General features: G+C 35.0%; 1 protein-coding gene across 1 annotated transcript; it reads left to right on the plus strand.

Annotated features, from left to right (window-relative positions):
• Nucleotides 1–375: 375 nt before the first annotated feature.
• On the plus strand, nt 376–12,994 carry LOC124918669 (protein RST1). Its single transcript, XM_047458704.1, has 25 exons — nt 376–786; nt 908–1,189; nt 1,276–1,359; nt 1,459–1,732; nt 2,587–2,834; nt 3,400–3,583; nt 3,702–3,892; nt 4,003–4,103; nt 4,474–4,549; nt 4,959–5,090; nt 5,176–5,257; nt 5,455–5,527; nt 5,879–6,041; nt 6,216–6,346; nt 6,429–6,520; nt 7,097–7,172; nt 7,255–7,477; nt 7,573–7,650; nt 7,933–8,115; nt 8,523–9,410; nt 9,495–9,791; nt 10,386–11,018; nt 11,536–11,686; nt 11,786–11,904; nt 12,370–12,994. Exons 1-25 carry the CDS (start codon nt 394–396, stop codon nt 12,748–12,750), a joined length of 5,535 nt encoding a protein of 1,844 aa, XP_047314660.1. The 5' UTR covers nt 376–393; the 3' UTR covers nt 12,751–12,994.

A 12,994-nucleotide genomic window follows, 5' to 3' on the forward strand; every position in this document is an offset into this window, starting at 1 on the left:
TTTTAGTTGATTAATTTAGTGATTCGCAAACAAATATAATATGATGATTAAGTTTTTAATAAAAAAATAAATTTAAACGTGCTCTAAGACAAATTATTATATTTTTAATTTACTGTTTCTTTTATTGGATTATTTTATTTAATATTATGTTAAATAATATTTCTAAACAATAAATTTAATTATTTTTTTTAAAGAAAAAAAAAACTCCTATTAAAATCAACTAATTTATTAAAATAAATAAATAAAAATATTTTCAAAATTAAAATACTTAAAAACAAATCCCAAACCTTAACAAAGAACGAGAAATTCGCCCAAACCTTAGCCGACAATGGGTCTATAAGTATTCGGAAGTTCAGAATTATTTACAGATTTTCCCTCTTCTTTCCAAAAAACATGGATTCCTACTCTTCTATGCTAGAGAGAACTCGAGTTCCTCAACCATCGCTTCAAAAATACGCTGTCATATCAATTTTCGACAAACTCAGATCAGCACCTCCATACCTGAATGCTGATTCCAACCCCGGAAGAGACGTAATCTCTCAGTGTCTCCAATCATCTTCTTCTGCCGTCCTTGATCAATCGGTTCGTGAGATCTGCCGCTTCGTGAAGGCCGGTAATTTGGATATCTCTCGCGGCTTGATGGAACTTCAATCAGCACTCGAAGGTTGCGATCCCCGTTTTGTAGATGTATTCGTTAAAAGTATTGGGTATCTCGTTAGGTTCGGATTTCAAAAGGACACTTCTTCTTTTCGGTTTTCTTCTCCAGAGTATCATCCGTTTGTAAAGGTGTGACATTTATGTGTTTACTATGAATGAATACACAAGTATATCGTTGTTAATTGTACCCTTCTCGTTTTACACGTCACGTTATGCTAAGTATATGCAATGTTCTTGATGGTTTTTGCAGGTCTTTTCCTGTAGAACTGAAGTTCAATCAGAACTTATACGACAAGTTATTATGTTCATTGTCCAGAATAAGCAGTTTGGCATGGCTGAAGTTTGCAGTTTCTTGAAACCCTTTCTGAACTTTGTTGTCATAAAAATGCCCTTCTCAATTTCGTTATGCACATTCTTAAGAGGACTGATTGCGTCCATGGCATCAGTATGTTGTTCATTTGATCAGGATGCAATTCCTGTTATTAAGTTATTGATGGGTTGCTTATCCTACATCCCCTGCAAGAGTGAAGAGGTATGCAATCCGTAAACTTTTGCAGTTTTCATGTAGAATGTTGGCTTTGAGGCGCTATGCTTCTGTATGACCTTTTACTTTTGCAGGAATTCAGGAATATTGTTTGTTTGGTGGGTTATCTTTTTGACGCATATACTGTGGTTCTACGACATTTAGTTGGTATAGGATTGGTATGTTGAAAGTGATCCATCCATTGTGATACCTCATATTTTTCTTTCACTTGTGCTCTATGTTGTTGTTAGACTCTTATGTGTCATCCATGTATGCAGCCTGTTCATGAGGTTCAACTATGCGGTGTTGAACTACTGGAGGTTATTCTTTCGATATGCACCAAGTATGAGTACTCTTTTGTACATGAGTATAGTGTGGAAGTATCAAAACAATTAATATATATACAAAAGGAGCTTGGATTGAGTTGTTTACCTGAACTGTCATCGCTAATGTTGTCATTGTTTACGACTCTCATTCAATCAGAGATTGAACACGAGCAATTGTCAATCTTGAAATTGCTCTTATTCTTCACCAACTGGAGAAATGAAAATGGTAAGATAATATATACAATCTTGATAAATCTATTTCCTTGCACAGTCTATCCTTTATTGTTATACTTTCGTGTTTTATTTACGTATTGTATATGTCCTCTAAGTTATGTGACATTGGCCGTGTTCCCACATGTTTGTTACTGATTGTCTTATCATTTAATTTCCCTTAGGATGCAATACAATATTGGAAGTTATAATTTTTCGACCCTTAGTTTACTATTGTTTGGAATATGTTGGGCCTTTTGGTTATCACAGTTATGATCGGATCATAATCTGGAAATTGATCCAAATAATAATTTTGATCCAGAAAATAATCTGGATCATGATCCACATATACATGTCATTTAAAAAATAATAATTTGTTAATGTATTGTCTTAACTACTCTTCATTTACTATTTTTTTGAGAGAAAAACCTGTTAGGATAATATTATTTATGTAGTGGAAACTACTCTTCATTTACTCTTCATAATTATTAAACTATTTGATTCCTTACTTAATTTTCAACATTAAATTTTAGCACTTAATTATCATTTTCATTATTCAAAATTTAATTAGTTTTCAGTTTATCAAACGGACCTTAGTATTTAAGGTTAACGAGTACATAATATTAGATCTCTATCCTAATTTAGATATGCTTAGAAATCTCTAGATAGTCATGTAATCTGATTACTCATGGATGTTTTGAGCTGTGTCCTTTTGATGGTTGAGTTGTTTCCCTTTTCTCTCCTATCACTGTATCCTTTTGACACCAACTTATGGTTGCATTTTTTCACTTGTCAGTTATTTTTGTGTTTTTTCATTCTGTTGCTTTTTGTTGATATCACTAAGTTACCGATATTGTGACGTGTAAGCAGGGAATGATGTGGGTGAAGCATGTGATTTCAGTGAAGAGCTTTTGTTTATTTTCCCTGTGATTAATCTTGTTTCGTCTCCTTCCAAGTCTGTCAAATCGGCAGCGATCAATTTGTTATCCATGACTGAAAAACATCTGATAAGATTATCGGTTATGCCACATAAGGAAACAAGGTTAAAAAAGATGCTTCCATCAACAAGCAGGCCCAAGGATATTGCTTTTAGGCTCTTGCAACATCTATGGTTTCAGGTTGGGATTTGGCAACTGACATCAGACTTTTATGCTCTTAGAACTTGAAACTTTGTGAATTGTGATTGTAGAAACTAATGACTTGCATAATCTAAAATCTTAGTGCGTGTTATTTGCTACACTTTCTGTCCCTAGTGATATTTTTAAAAATAATTTCCTGTCACCTATCAGATGTGCACATTCTATAATTTCCTGACCTATCATTGTGTACTTTGTTTCTACCATATTGGTTCTGACCATGCAGCACTCCTTAATTGCATTTCCTTCTCACATCTGCTGCTGCTGGAATTATTTTCTTCTTGCATGCCATTGAGGATTATATTGCTAATTTATAGTTGTGTTGTTAAGTTAACTCACTGACTTTGAAATATGTGACATGTTCTATGAATATTGAAATAAATTTATCACTTAAATGGATATTCATATATGAAATAGAAGATATTACATATATGCTTGGACATAAATTAAAAACATGTTCCTGTCAATTCCTCTTACAGATGAAAACGTCCTTGTATTGTTAAATATTACCCTACAAATTGGCTTTTTATAATTAAGTATTCTGCAGGAGCAGCCATCAACATCTACTTCGTTTTTGCTAAGCTTTTGTTTTGATGATGGAAAAAACGTCAATAATTTTTCTGATGTACCAAAGACATGGACTTATCTGCTGAAAGAGTATTGTATGTCGTTAGTTGAAAAAAAGAAGTCATCTCTACCTATTTCTCCTCATCAAGAGAGTTTCTTAAATGGTAATGCTTTCATATTATTCTTATGTACTTTGGTCAGCCTCAAACTTGTTAGGATTGGTTTGAATGAGCTGTATTTAGATCCTGCCATTTAACTTTAGATTCTTGTTTGATCATGTAGAAATGCCTCTGTTACTTGGCACAATTGCTAGCATTTTGGTCATGCATCCTAGCTTGGTGTACTCGGCAGTGGATTTCTTATCTGTTTCAAGCATCATGGATCCCAAGCTTGGTGTTTCATTGCTGCTGACCATTTTATTTTACAATCATCTGCAATCTGGTGTCAAGGATATCAATTTAAATAGAATTTCAGTAAGTCATGGATCTAATGCCTCTTATTGCTAAAGCTTGGATTCTCTACCAATATCATTCAATCCTCTGTTGAACCAAAACAATTTTTTTTCCAATTGATCTGACTGCAGCCGAAACTTCTGGGATTGCTACCTTCACTTGCTTCTCATCCTACTATGGTGCCACTAGTTGTACAGGCAATAACGCCCATGCTCCAAGATGTTGGAAAACCGTAAGATCTCTATGGAAATCATGTGCTCCTATTTTAATCAGATAGCTGCTTAAAATTATAATCCAAAAGGAACTGACACAACTACTTTGTCTGTTTGCTTGTTTTAATGTCAAATTATACCCAAACTTCTGTCATGCTTATGCTGTTTTGTTTTGTTTTGTTTAAGGTTAAAAATATAGTTTGTTCATCTTTGCTCAATGGAATTTAAATTTCAAAAGCCCCTTTATGGATGTAAAGGCCATCCATTGTTCATGGAACAAGTTATTTACATGTGTTCTTGTTGACTGCCATATGTTGTGTGACAGTGTGAGAGTACTTTAGCATCAGTTTGATAAATAATTTCATCTTCTGTGTGCTTTGTACTGTGCAGAGTGCTGTATGCATCCGCTCTACGTCTGCTTTGTAAGACTTGGGAGACCAATGCCCGTGCTTTTGGAAGTTTACAGGTAAATCATAATTTTGCTTCACCTCTTAATGCTTGTGCATGTCTTTTGTTTACACTTTTGATTTTACTGTTGGACCTGTAAGCAAAGTACTGAGGAAGAACTGCAAGTTATATTGCTTAAATACACCTTAGTTCGAGCAACATGTTGAACACTTTACTAAACATTTATCTCATTATTCATATTTATCTTATGTAACAAGCTATGCACATTAGATTATTAACATAAGAACCCTCTTTGGTATAGGATTTGTCAACCTTATCTCTAGTTTAAGTTTTCACCTCAATTTTTAAGAACATATATAAGATCTAACAAAAAGTTAGAGATTTATTGCTAAATGAGCTTCTTTTGTTCTATATTTTAAAAATAAAATAACATTTAAGCTTATTTACTTTTGTTTCTCTTATATCAGAAAGTCTTGCAACCAAAGCACTTTGATGAACCTATATCTAATCGAACAATTTACATTAGTATGGCTGCTTCGGTAAGAGATGTTTGCAGAAAAGATGCTGATAGGGGTGTTGACCTTATATTATCTGTTTCAGTAAGCATCTTTTTCAGTGTTTTGCTTTTCTGCTCATCCCAAATAGCCCCTTCTGATATCATTGTTATGTTCTATACATGGTTAGGCATGCATTGAAAGCTCAGATACCACTATTCAAGCCCTTGGCTTCCAGAGTCTTTCTTATCTTTGTGAAGCAGATGTCATTGGTAGGTTCTGATGACACTAAATTACAAATATCTTTCTTGTTCAACATCTCACGTAACTCTAGACTACACTAAGTACATTTTATGTGATACACTGCACTAGCTAAAGCGATGATGAGTTATGTGATTATTACTTCTTAGGCTGAAATACATGTCTCTTGCTGTTTTATGTATAATTTCTTAATCTTGTTTCTATTCAGATTTCTACTCTGCTTGGGATGTTATTGTTAAGCATGATGCTGACTACTTAAGTAACCCACTTATTGCTCACAGGTTTGTGGTATTTTTCGTCCATATGCTTTGATTTATTTATCCAAATTTGAAGAACATCTGAAAATTAACTAGGTTTTCACCCACTTTAGAAAATTTAGTTTTAGTACCTACTGTAATGCCGTAGATTCACCACTCTATAGCCTTGCGCTAGTGAGAGCATAATCACTTTAGGCTAACCAAACTAGTCATTAGACCAAGACAAAAGAAATACGTCATATAGGTAATTATTTGTCACCATCATACCAACTCACCTTTTTTTCCGAGAATACATACCAACTCACTTTAACATTATGGCTATGTGTGATTACTCAAAACTACTTAGAATGGGCTCTTAATAACTACTATTTTCAGCATATGTCTTCTCTTAAAGTGGGGAGCAATGGACGCCGAAGCATATCCTGAATCTGCAAGTCAGGTTTTGCAGATATTGTGGAAAATTGGTACCACAAGACAAGATGGGCCTCAATGGGCCAAAGCTCGAGCCTCTTCCTTTAATGCGTTAGCTTGCTACGAGGTCAGCATCTAGAAGCATGAATCTTATTGTTGATTAGATTTCCCTGATATACTCTTTTGTATTCTTGATTTTGCTTTTGTTCAGTTGTTTTCTTATATACAATATGATTTCTCCATTCTCTCTCTTTTGGGTATAGTGAATACTTCTCACTTGTATCATATGTTTATGTTTCAGGTCGAACCTATTAATAAAAGCATTCCAGATATCAGGAGAAGAAATATGGAGGTGTTCACAACTGAAACTGACCCTGAAGTATTAAGGGCCATGGAAGCATTTGAAGTCAAGTTTATATCATATGAGCATATGTTAGTAGACATGATTGTAATTTCTAGTTTCTTTTATATGGTCTAATCTTTTGCTAACTGGGTAATTGTCACTATTCCTAAGGACGAGAAAAAGATTTGTAAGGGAGAAGAGAAGCCTCAAAAGCAAAATTGAAAAGTTGCTCAACGTTTCTTCTCAAGCCATCTTTGCTTCAGGTGCAAAATCATTGCTTCTTTATATGCCTAATAAACTCTTATGATCAGTGTCCGGGATGAAATAATTTATGGATTAATTTATTTCCTGTTCACTGCTTTCATGACTATTGTGATTGGTTCCTGGTATTCCTCTATGGGTGAAACAGGATTGCCGGGATGAAATAATTTACGGATTAATTTATTTTCTGTTCACTGCTTTCATGACTTTTGTGATTGGTTCCTGGTATTCCTCTATGGGTGAGACAGGATTGCTCATAAGCATTCTTTGATGCTTGTCCTTGATGTTTTTTCTATTCCTGGACATCTGACTTCTTATCTAAGTGTTTGTGTAAAATTTTCCTGGATACATGAGTGTAAGATTGCATGGAAAATGGACCTTTTCTTAGTGGATATTTGTAGCTTCAACGATGATAGAGAATTGTATTGTGACATGATGAGAAGGGGAGAATCTCATGAGAGAATCTGCTCGAATAAAATGAGCTAACTAGGGATATTAGGAGTGTTGATGAAGCTGAGTTTATTTATCGTTTCAGTGAACTAGTGTTTGATTGTGGAATTATGCATCTTTCATTGCAGGAAATGTCACTGGAGCCAGAGAGCTTCCAGGCGCTGCTCTGTTTTGCCTGCCCTTGCCTCCTCCAATAGATGTCAAGTAAGATTTTATTTTTTTAATTTTTTTTTCTATGCTGAAATTTCTTATGGGGTTTTTCATACTTCTAAACTGCTTTAATCAGTGTTCGGGGACTACAAGATGTACACGCAAAATATGAGAATATGCTTGTGGAGATAGCTGCATCTTTGCAGCTCTCAAGGAATATCTTAATTGCACTTATTTCACTGCAATCTTGGAGAATATTCATACAACGATGGATGAGAGATCTCATTATGCACATAGATTCCAAGGGACCATCTAATGTGTTAGATAAAACCTCTAGAGCTGCGGAAACAATTTTGAAGGTTTGGTTGACATTCTGCTTGATATGATATAGCAGCTCTCGGTTCCATAATATGGAAATTAATAACTTTGTGATTTCTCTTTGGCTATTATTCAGAGTCTGAAGCGGATTGCAGAAGAATCTGTCCCTAGGTCTGCTGAAAATGTGGCATTAGCAATAGGTGCCTTTTGTGAGGTAAGGCCGATGATTTACCAAATATTCTTGTTTAACTTACCTTGCCATACCAAGCAACTGAGTTATGCACACTTAATGACCGTCCAGAAAAAAAGAACAAGTAAATTTTTATGAAACTCTGACAAAGTTCAGGAACCAATTTGAATTTTGAGCCTTGTACAAAATGAAATTAAACTCTTTTTATACTGCCATATCCCACAACTAATACTTGTTTTTTATGGTTATCTAAATCATTGGTTTGCTTATCTTGATTAAGTTTTGCATTCTTTGTCCTCTTACCAGGCCTTACCTCCATCTGCTCATCTCACTAAAGCCACTGCTTCAAGATTTCTGTTGGATTGGCTTTTCCAGCAAGAGCATGAACATCGTCAGTGGTCTGCTGCAATTTCACTTGGACTAATATCAAGTTGTCTGCATGTCACTGATATCAAACAGAAGCTCCAAAATGTTGATGCACTTATTGAGGTAAGAGTTCCTATCAGACTAAATTGAAGTACATGATTTGATACAATGTGGAATTAATTTCCGGAAAGTACTTAAAGATTATCTTATGCTTATAATGACGTAATTAATTAGTTTTCATGTGTTAAAGTCGTCTTTTGGATCATCTTACTATATTATCGAGTTAAGTTCATAGCTTATTGAAATAAGGGTTTTTTAGCTTTATTGGAGCGGAATCTAAAAAATTAGGTGCTTTTAAATAAGTTTTAAGCAAGTAATAATTTGGATAATTGATAAGCTGTGTTATCAATCACCACCTGCTTATTTATATTCACTTCCTGACTAGGTTTCTTGGTAGATAGTGCAAAAACCCTATTGATAATGACTTTGCATAGTTGTCTCACCTGCTGGTTCATGGTATTTGGTCACAGGTGGCATCTGAAAGTAGAAGTACGCTTGTTAGAGGGGCTTGTGGGGTGGGATTAGGTATTTTATGTCAAAACCTTCTTATGAACATTGATGCCTCTTCAGAAGCAAGTTTGCATGGAGAAAACTACAGGCTACAGGAAGTTGATTTGCTTGGAAGAAGTTTAAGGGCCTTATCTGGAATGCTCTGTCAGTACACTCATTCTGCACGCCATATTCTGGACAGTCTTGATGTTGATATCTTTCTGGGTACAGAGGCAGGTTCTTTCGTAGCTCCTGAGCAATTCGTTACAAATGAGAGCTCTAAAGAAGAAATATGGGGTGTAGCAGGATTAGTATTAGGGTTGGGAAGCTGTATAGGTTCTGTATACAGGGCTGGAGCTTTTGATGTTGTTGAAAAGATTAAAACCTTGATTCTATCTTGGATTCCTCTAATAAATCCCCCCTCTCAAGACTGCTCTACATTCGAGAATTGTGATTTTGCATTATCTGTGGGGTCTTGTCTAACCCTCCCAGTTGTCACATCATTTTGCTTGCGAGTGGAATTGATGGATGTTGGTGAAGTGGACCAACTCATTAACAATCTCAAAGAGTTCTTATCACAACTTCTTTCTACCAAGAATTCAAGCAGCCTCCATCAAAGTTTGTTGATGGCATCTTGTGCTGGATCTGGAAACCTAATTGCATTCATCTTGAGTGATGGGGTGCATACTCTTCAAGTGGGAGTAGTGAAAGAGTTCTTGGAGTTGTGGAGGAGATGTTACATTGATCCTCATTCTCCTTTAGTCTGTTTAGGTGGAATGCTTGGGATTGTAAATGCATTAGGAGCATATGCTGGCACATCAAAGCATCATTTTCGTTTTAACTCTTTGCCTACATCTTTTGAACAAAAAGTAAGTATCTATTCGTTTTATTCTACACTAATAGTCTATATATATATACTATACATTCTCTTACCATTTCCAAATCCTTCTTAGGGTTCTACTCATGTCATGGGTCCTTTACTTTCAAGTTTAGAACTAGAGCCCCAGTTAACATCACTGGTTCAGGAGATGTTCCTTTTAGCTCAGAATTCCAAAGATCAACAACTTCAACATTATGCATCTTGGACAATTTCACTTCTTAGGCATCAATTATGGTCCCAGGAATCACAAAACGTTGATGGTCGTTCCTCAAGTGATGCAGCTGGTCAGAGATCTGGTTCACAGAATATTGCTAGTGATACTGTTGTCATGGAACTCTCTTTGTGGGTGATGCATTTGAAGAATACTGTGGTAAGTAGCATAGCTTCAGTTCTATATTTCCCTTTTGAAGTATTTGTAATTTGTTAGGGTTTGGCATAGTAGAGGGTTGAGAGCTGGAATTAGGGTTTTGCATTTAAATCCGCCCTCATGGTCCCCTGATCCAAATCAAACTCGTTCGGGGGCATTTCCCCCGGGTTTTCGGTAGTTGATCGGGTGGGGATGATATTTGCATGCATCACCCCGGCACTAATAAAAACTCTTATATTCTTAATAATAGTACTAATATATTTTTAATAATATTACTAATATATTCATTTATTTTAGAACCGTTTTTAAGTTTATTTTTATTTATTTCTTCATAATATTATGAAATTTTTAATATAAAAAAAATTAGTTAAAATAACTTTTAGCATATAAAAGTATTATTTTTGTGTGAATATAGTATAAACATTACTAATAGTTCTTAATTACATAATATGCAAAGTAGTTCTTAAATAGAATACACAACCCTCCATCCCCAATTCTCCCACTTACTATTTTGATTAGTAACAGTTAGTTTAGTTTATTGCAATTTGTCTACTTATGCATGTTCTAATTACTGAACCTTTTTGGCACATAATTCAGGATGGATCTTTCCATGTGAATACTGTAGCCACAGTTTTACAGTGTCTTTCCAAGGCTCCTCGATTACCTGTTCTTGATTGGGGTGGAATAATCAGAAGATGCATGATACATGACAATAAAATTGAAGACATTGCTAGAGAAAGAAACCTTAGAGAAGTGTGCTTGGAATTTTCGTTCACTCAGGCGAGCCACTTTGATTCTCTCCTAAGCTTTATCGATGAGCTGTCTGAACTTTCCAGATTTGGTAGACTAGAGTTAAATCTTCAAGCATGTATTCTCGAACATCTAGCAGACCTAGTAAAAGTTTTTTCAGGTTCAAGAGTTGACAAACTGTTCTCCGATGTGGCGATGTTTCTGTCTTCCTTGGTTTCGAACAATGCATATAATAGAGAGCATAAAAGCTTTCTGAATGTCTCAACTTGGAAGGGTCTTTATTCTTGTCTTGATGACCCTTCTATTGATTGCCATCAAAACATTGAGAGATGCATTGTATACCTTTTCCAATTGTTGCCTTCAGTGCACCATGCTGTAAATAATCCTGTCATGGAGCAGGGCCACTTGGCAGAGGAGTGGTCCGTCGCAATTAGATGTCTAACAAAAGCTCGACATGATTGGGTGTTAGATATTTTGAAGGTAAACATCCTCAATGACCAAGCGTTTTCATAAAACTGAAAATTAATTGTTGAATACTGAATTATTTAAGAGGCGAGTTAAGTGTATGAAAATAAATGTTGAATAAACAAAATAAAATATATTTTAAGTAAGTTGATTTGATAAAAATGTGGAACTAATGTTGGGAAAGTCATTAAAGACTATTTGACCCTTATAGTGACGTAATTTGATTATTTTAGACGCTCTTGATACATTTATGAGTTAACTTACTCATAACTTAGTGAATTAAGCCACACCATTTGGAAACACTTATCATTTTTTGTTTAGATTTTGGATTTTGGATTTTGGATTTAGATCCAAATACAAAAACGTTTGGTTTTCAAATCTGGCCACATATGAAGAAATTATAAGTATTTTCAAATGGGGCCTATTTGCCCATCAGGCATGATTGACCACTTGCAACTTGTGTCATTGCTTGGATGATGTTTATCTTTATATACCATACAGTTTAGTAAATTTGATCTATGTCTCCATGCAGGTTACAAAACATAATTTGGTGGAAGGAGATGATGATTCTGTTGAAACTTTGAAAAAGATTCAAGCTTTGGCCAGGTTGTTTCGAGTTGGTTTCTTAAAAGGAGTTGATATCGCTAATTTGAAAACCTGCCTTTTGAGTAGCAGATCGCATGGTTAGTTCTTTTGATGCAATAATCTCTGAATAATTTGTTTGGGATATCTTGATAATCAACATAACCAAATTCTTAACTCTTCAACCTCTCCTCTTGCAGTTATCTGGGACGCCCAGGTGGAGTTTGTTGCTGCTCTTCAACATAGCGAAGGAAGCCTGAGAAGACAGTGGCTTCTCGATGTGGTTGAAATTTGCTGCGTAACCAAATTTCCTACTACGGTACTCGTTTTCTTGGGAAACCATCACTAATTTCTTGCTTATTTTCTTTGTTGCAATACTGTTCATTCTTTAAGTTCTAGTGATTCTGATGCAGGACAGATTAAGATTTAAGGGTCAATTATGCAAATTATTTAAATACATGTTTTTTGCACATTTAAAATATAAAATACTAATTTTGTTTGTCATTTGACCCAAAGAAACCACTTTTTATGTGAAACAATATTTTTTTTACAGAACCTGGTTTATTTATTTTTTGAACAAACCCTTTAGGTCTTGTTTGATCTGGGGTTATTTGAATAACTAATTGATTATTTTAAATAACCTTCTTTAGGGTAAGAAGTGGCTTATTTAAGTAAAATGACCAAAATGTCATTATTTAATACTTTAAAATGTTATAGAAAAAAAAGGTAAATTAGTATTAAACAAGGTCTTAGTTACTGATGACATATAACTTGTGGCTTGCAGGCTCTACAGTTTCTGGGTTTACTCTGTGGTAGCTGGTGTAAATATATGCCCCTGTTGATTGTGGATCCACTGACTTTGTTGAGAGATCTACCTGTAACGATATCGTCTCTTCTATCAGAAAGCAGCTGGTTGGCTGTGGCGGAAACAGTGGCATCTTGTTTGTGGGTTTCAACCGAACGAATAAATGATTGGGTGACGAAAATAAAAGTGGATGGTAATCATGTTTATGATGGTTCACAATCGCCCATTGACAGTAGTGAGAATGATATGTCTCTCTTCTTATTGCGAGTTCTGCATGACACGTGCTTCTGCTTGAAAGATCATTTGTCCTCTGACAAGCAGCTGAAACTTGCAAACATGCGCTTCCCTGAATCCTCCTAGATCATAGTGCCAACGGCCAGGTCAGTTACATATGTATGATATGTAAAGAAATTATAATTTTATCGCCAAAATAAAAATAAATGTTTGATTCTAGGGTAGATTATTCTTTTGAAAGAAAAAAAAATTGTGGTGTTGTATGTTGAGTTTGACACGCTAATGTTCTTACTTCTTCCATATGGAATGTAAATGATCTCCTTAGTGAGACCTGTTGTGCATTAATAACCAAAATCAAAGTTGATCTTTA

Source organism: Impatiens glandulifera, chromosome 1, assembly GCF_907164915.1.
Source record: "Impatiens glandulifera chromosome 1, dImpGla2.1, whole genome shotgun sequence".
In the NCBI taxonomy this organism is placed as follows: Eukaryota; Viridiplantae; Streptophyta; class Magnoliopsida; order Ericales; family Balsaminaceae; genus Impatiens; species Impatiens glandulifera.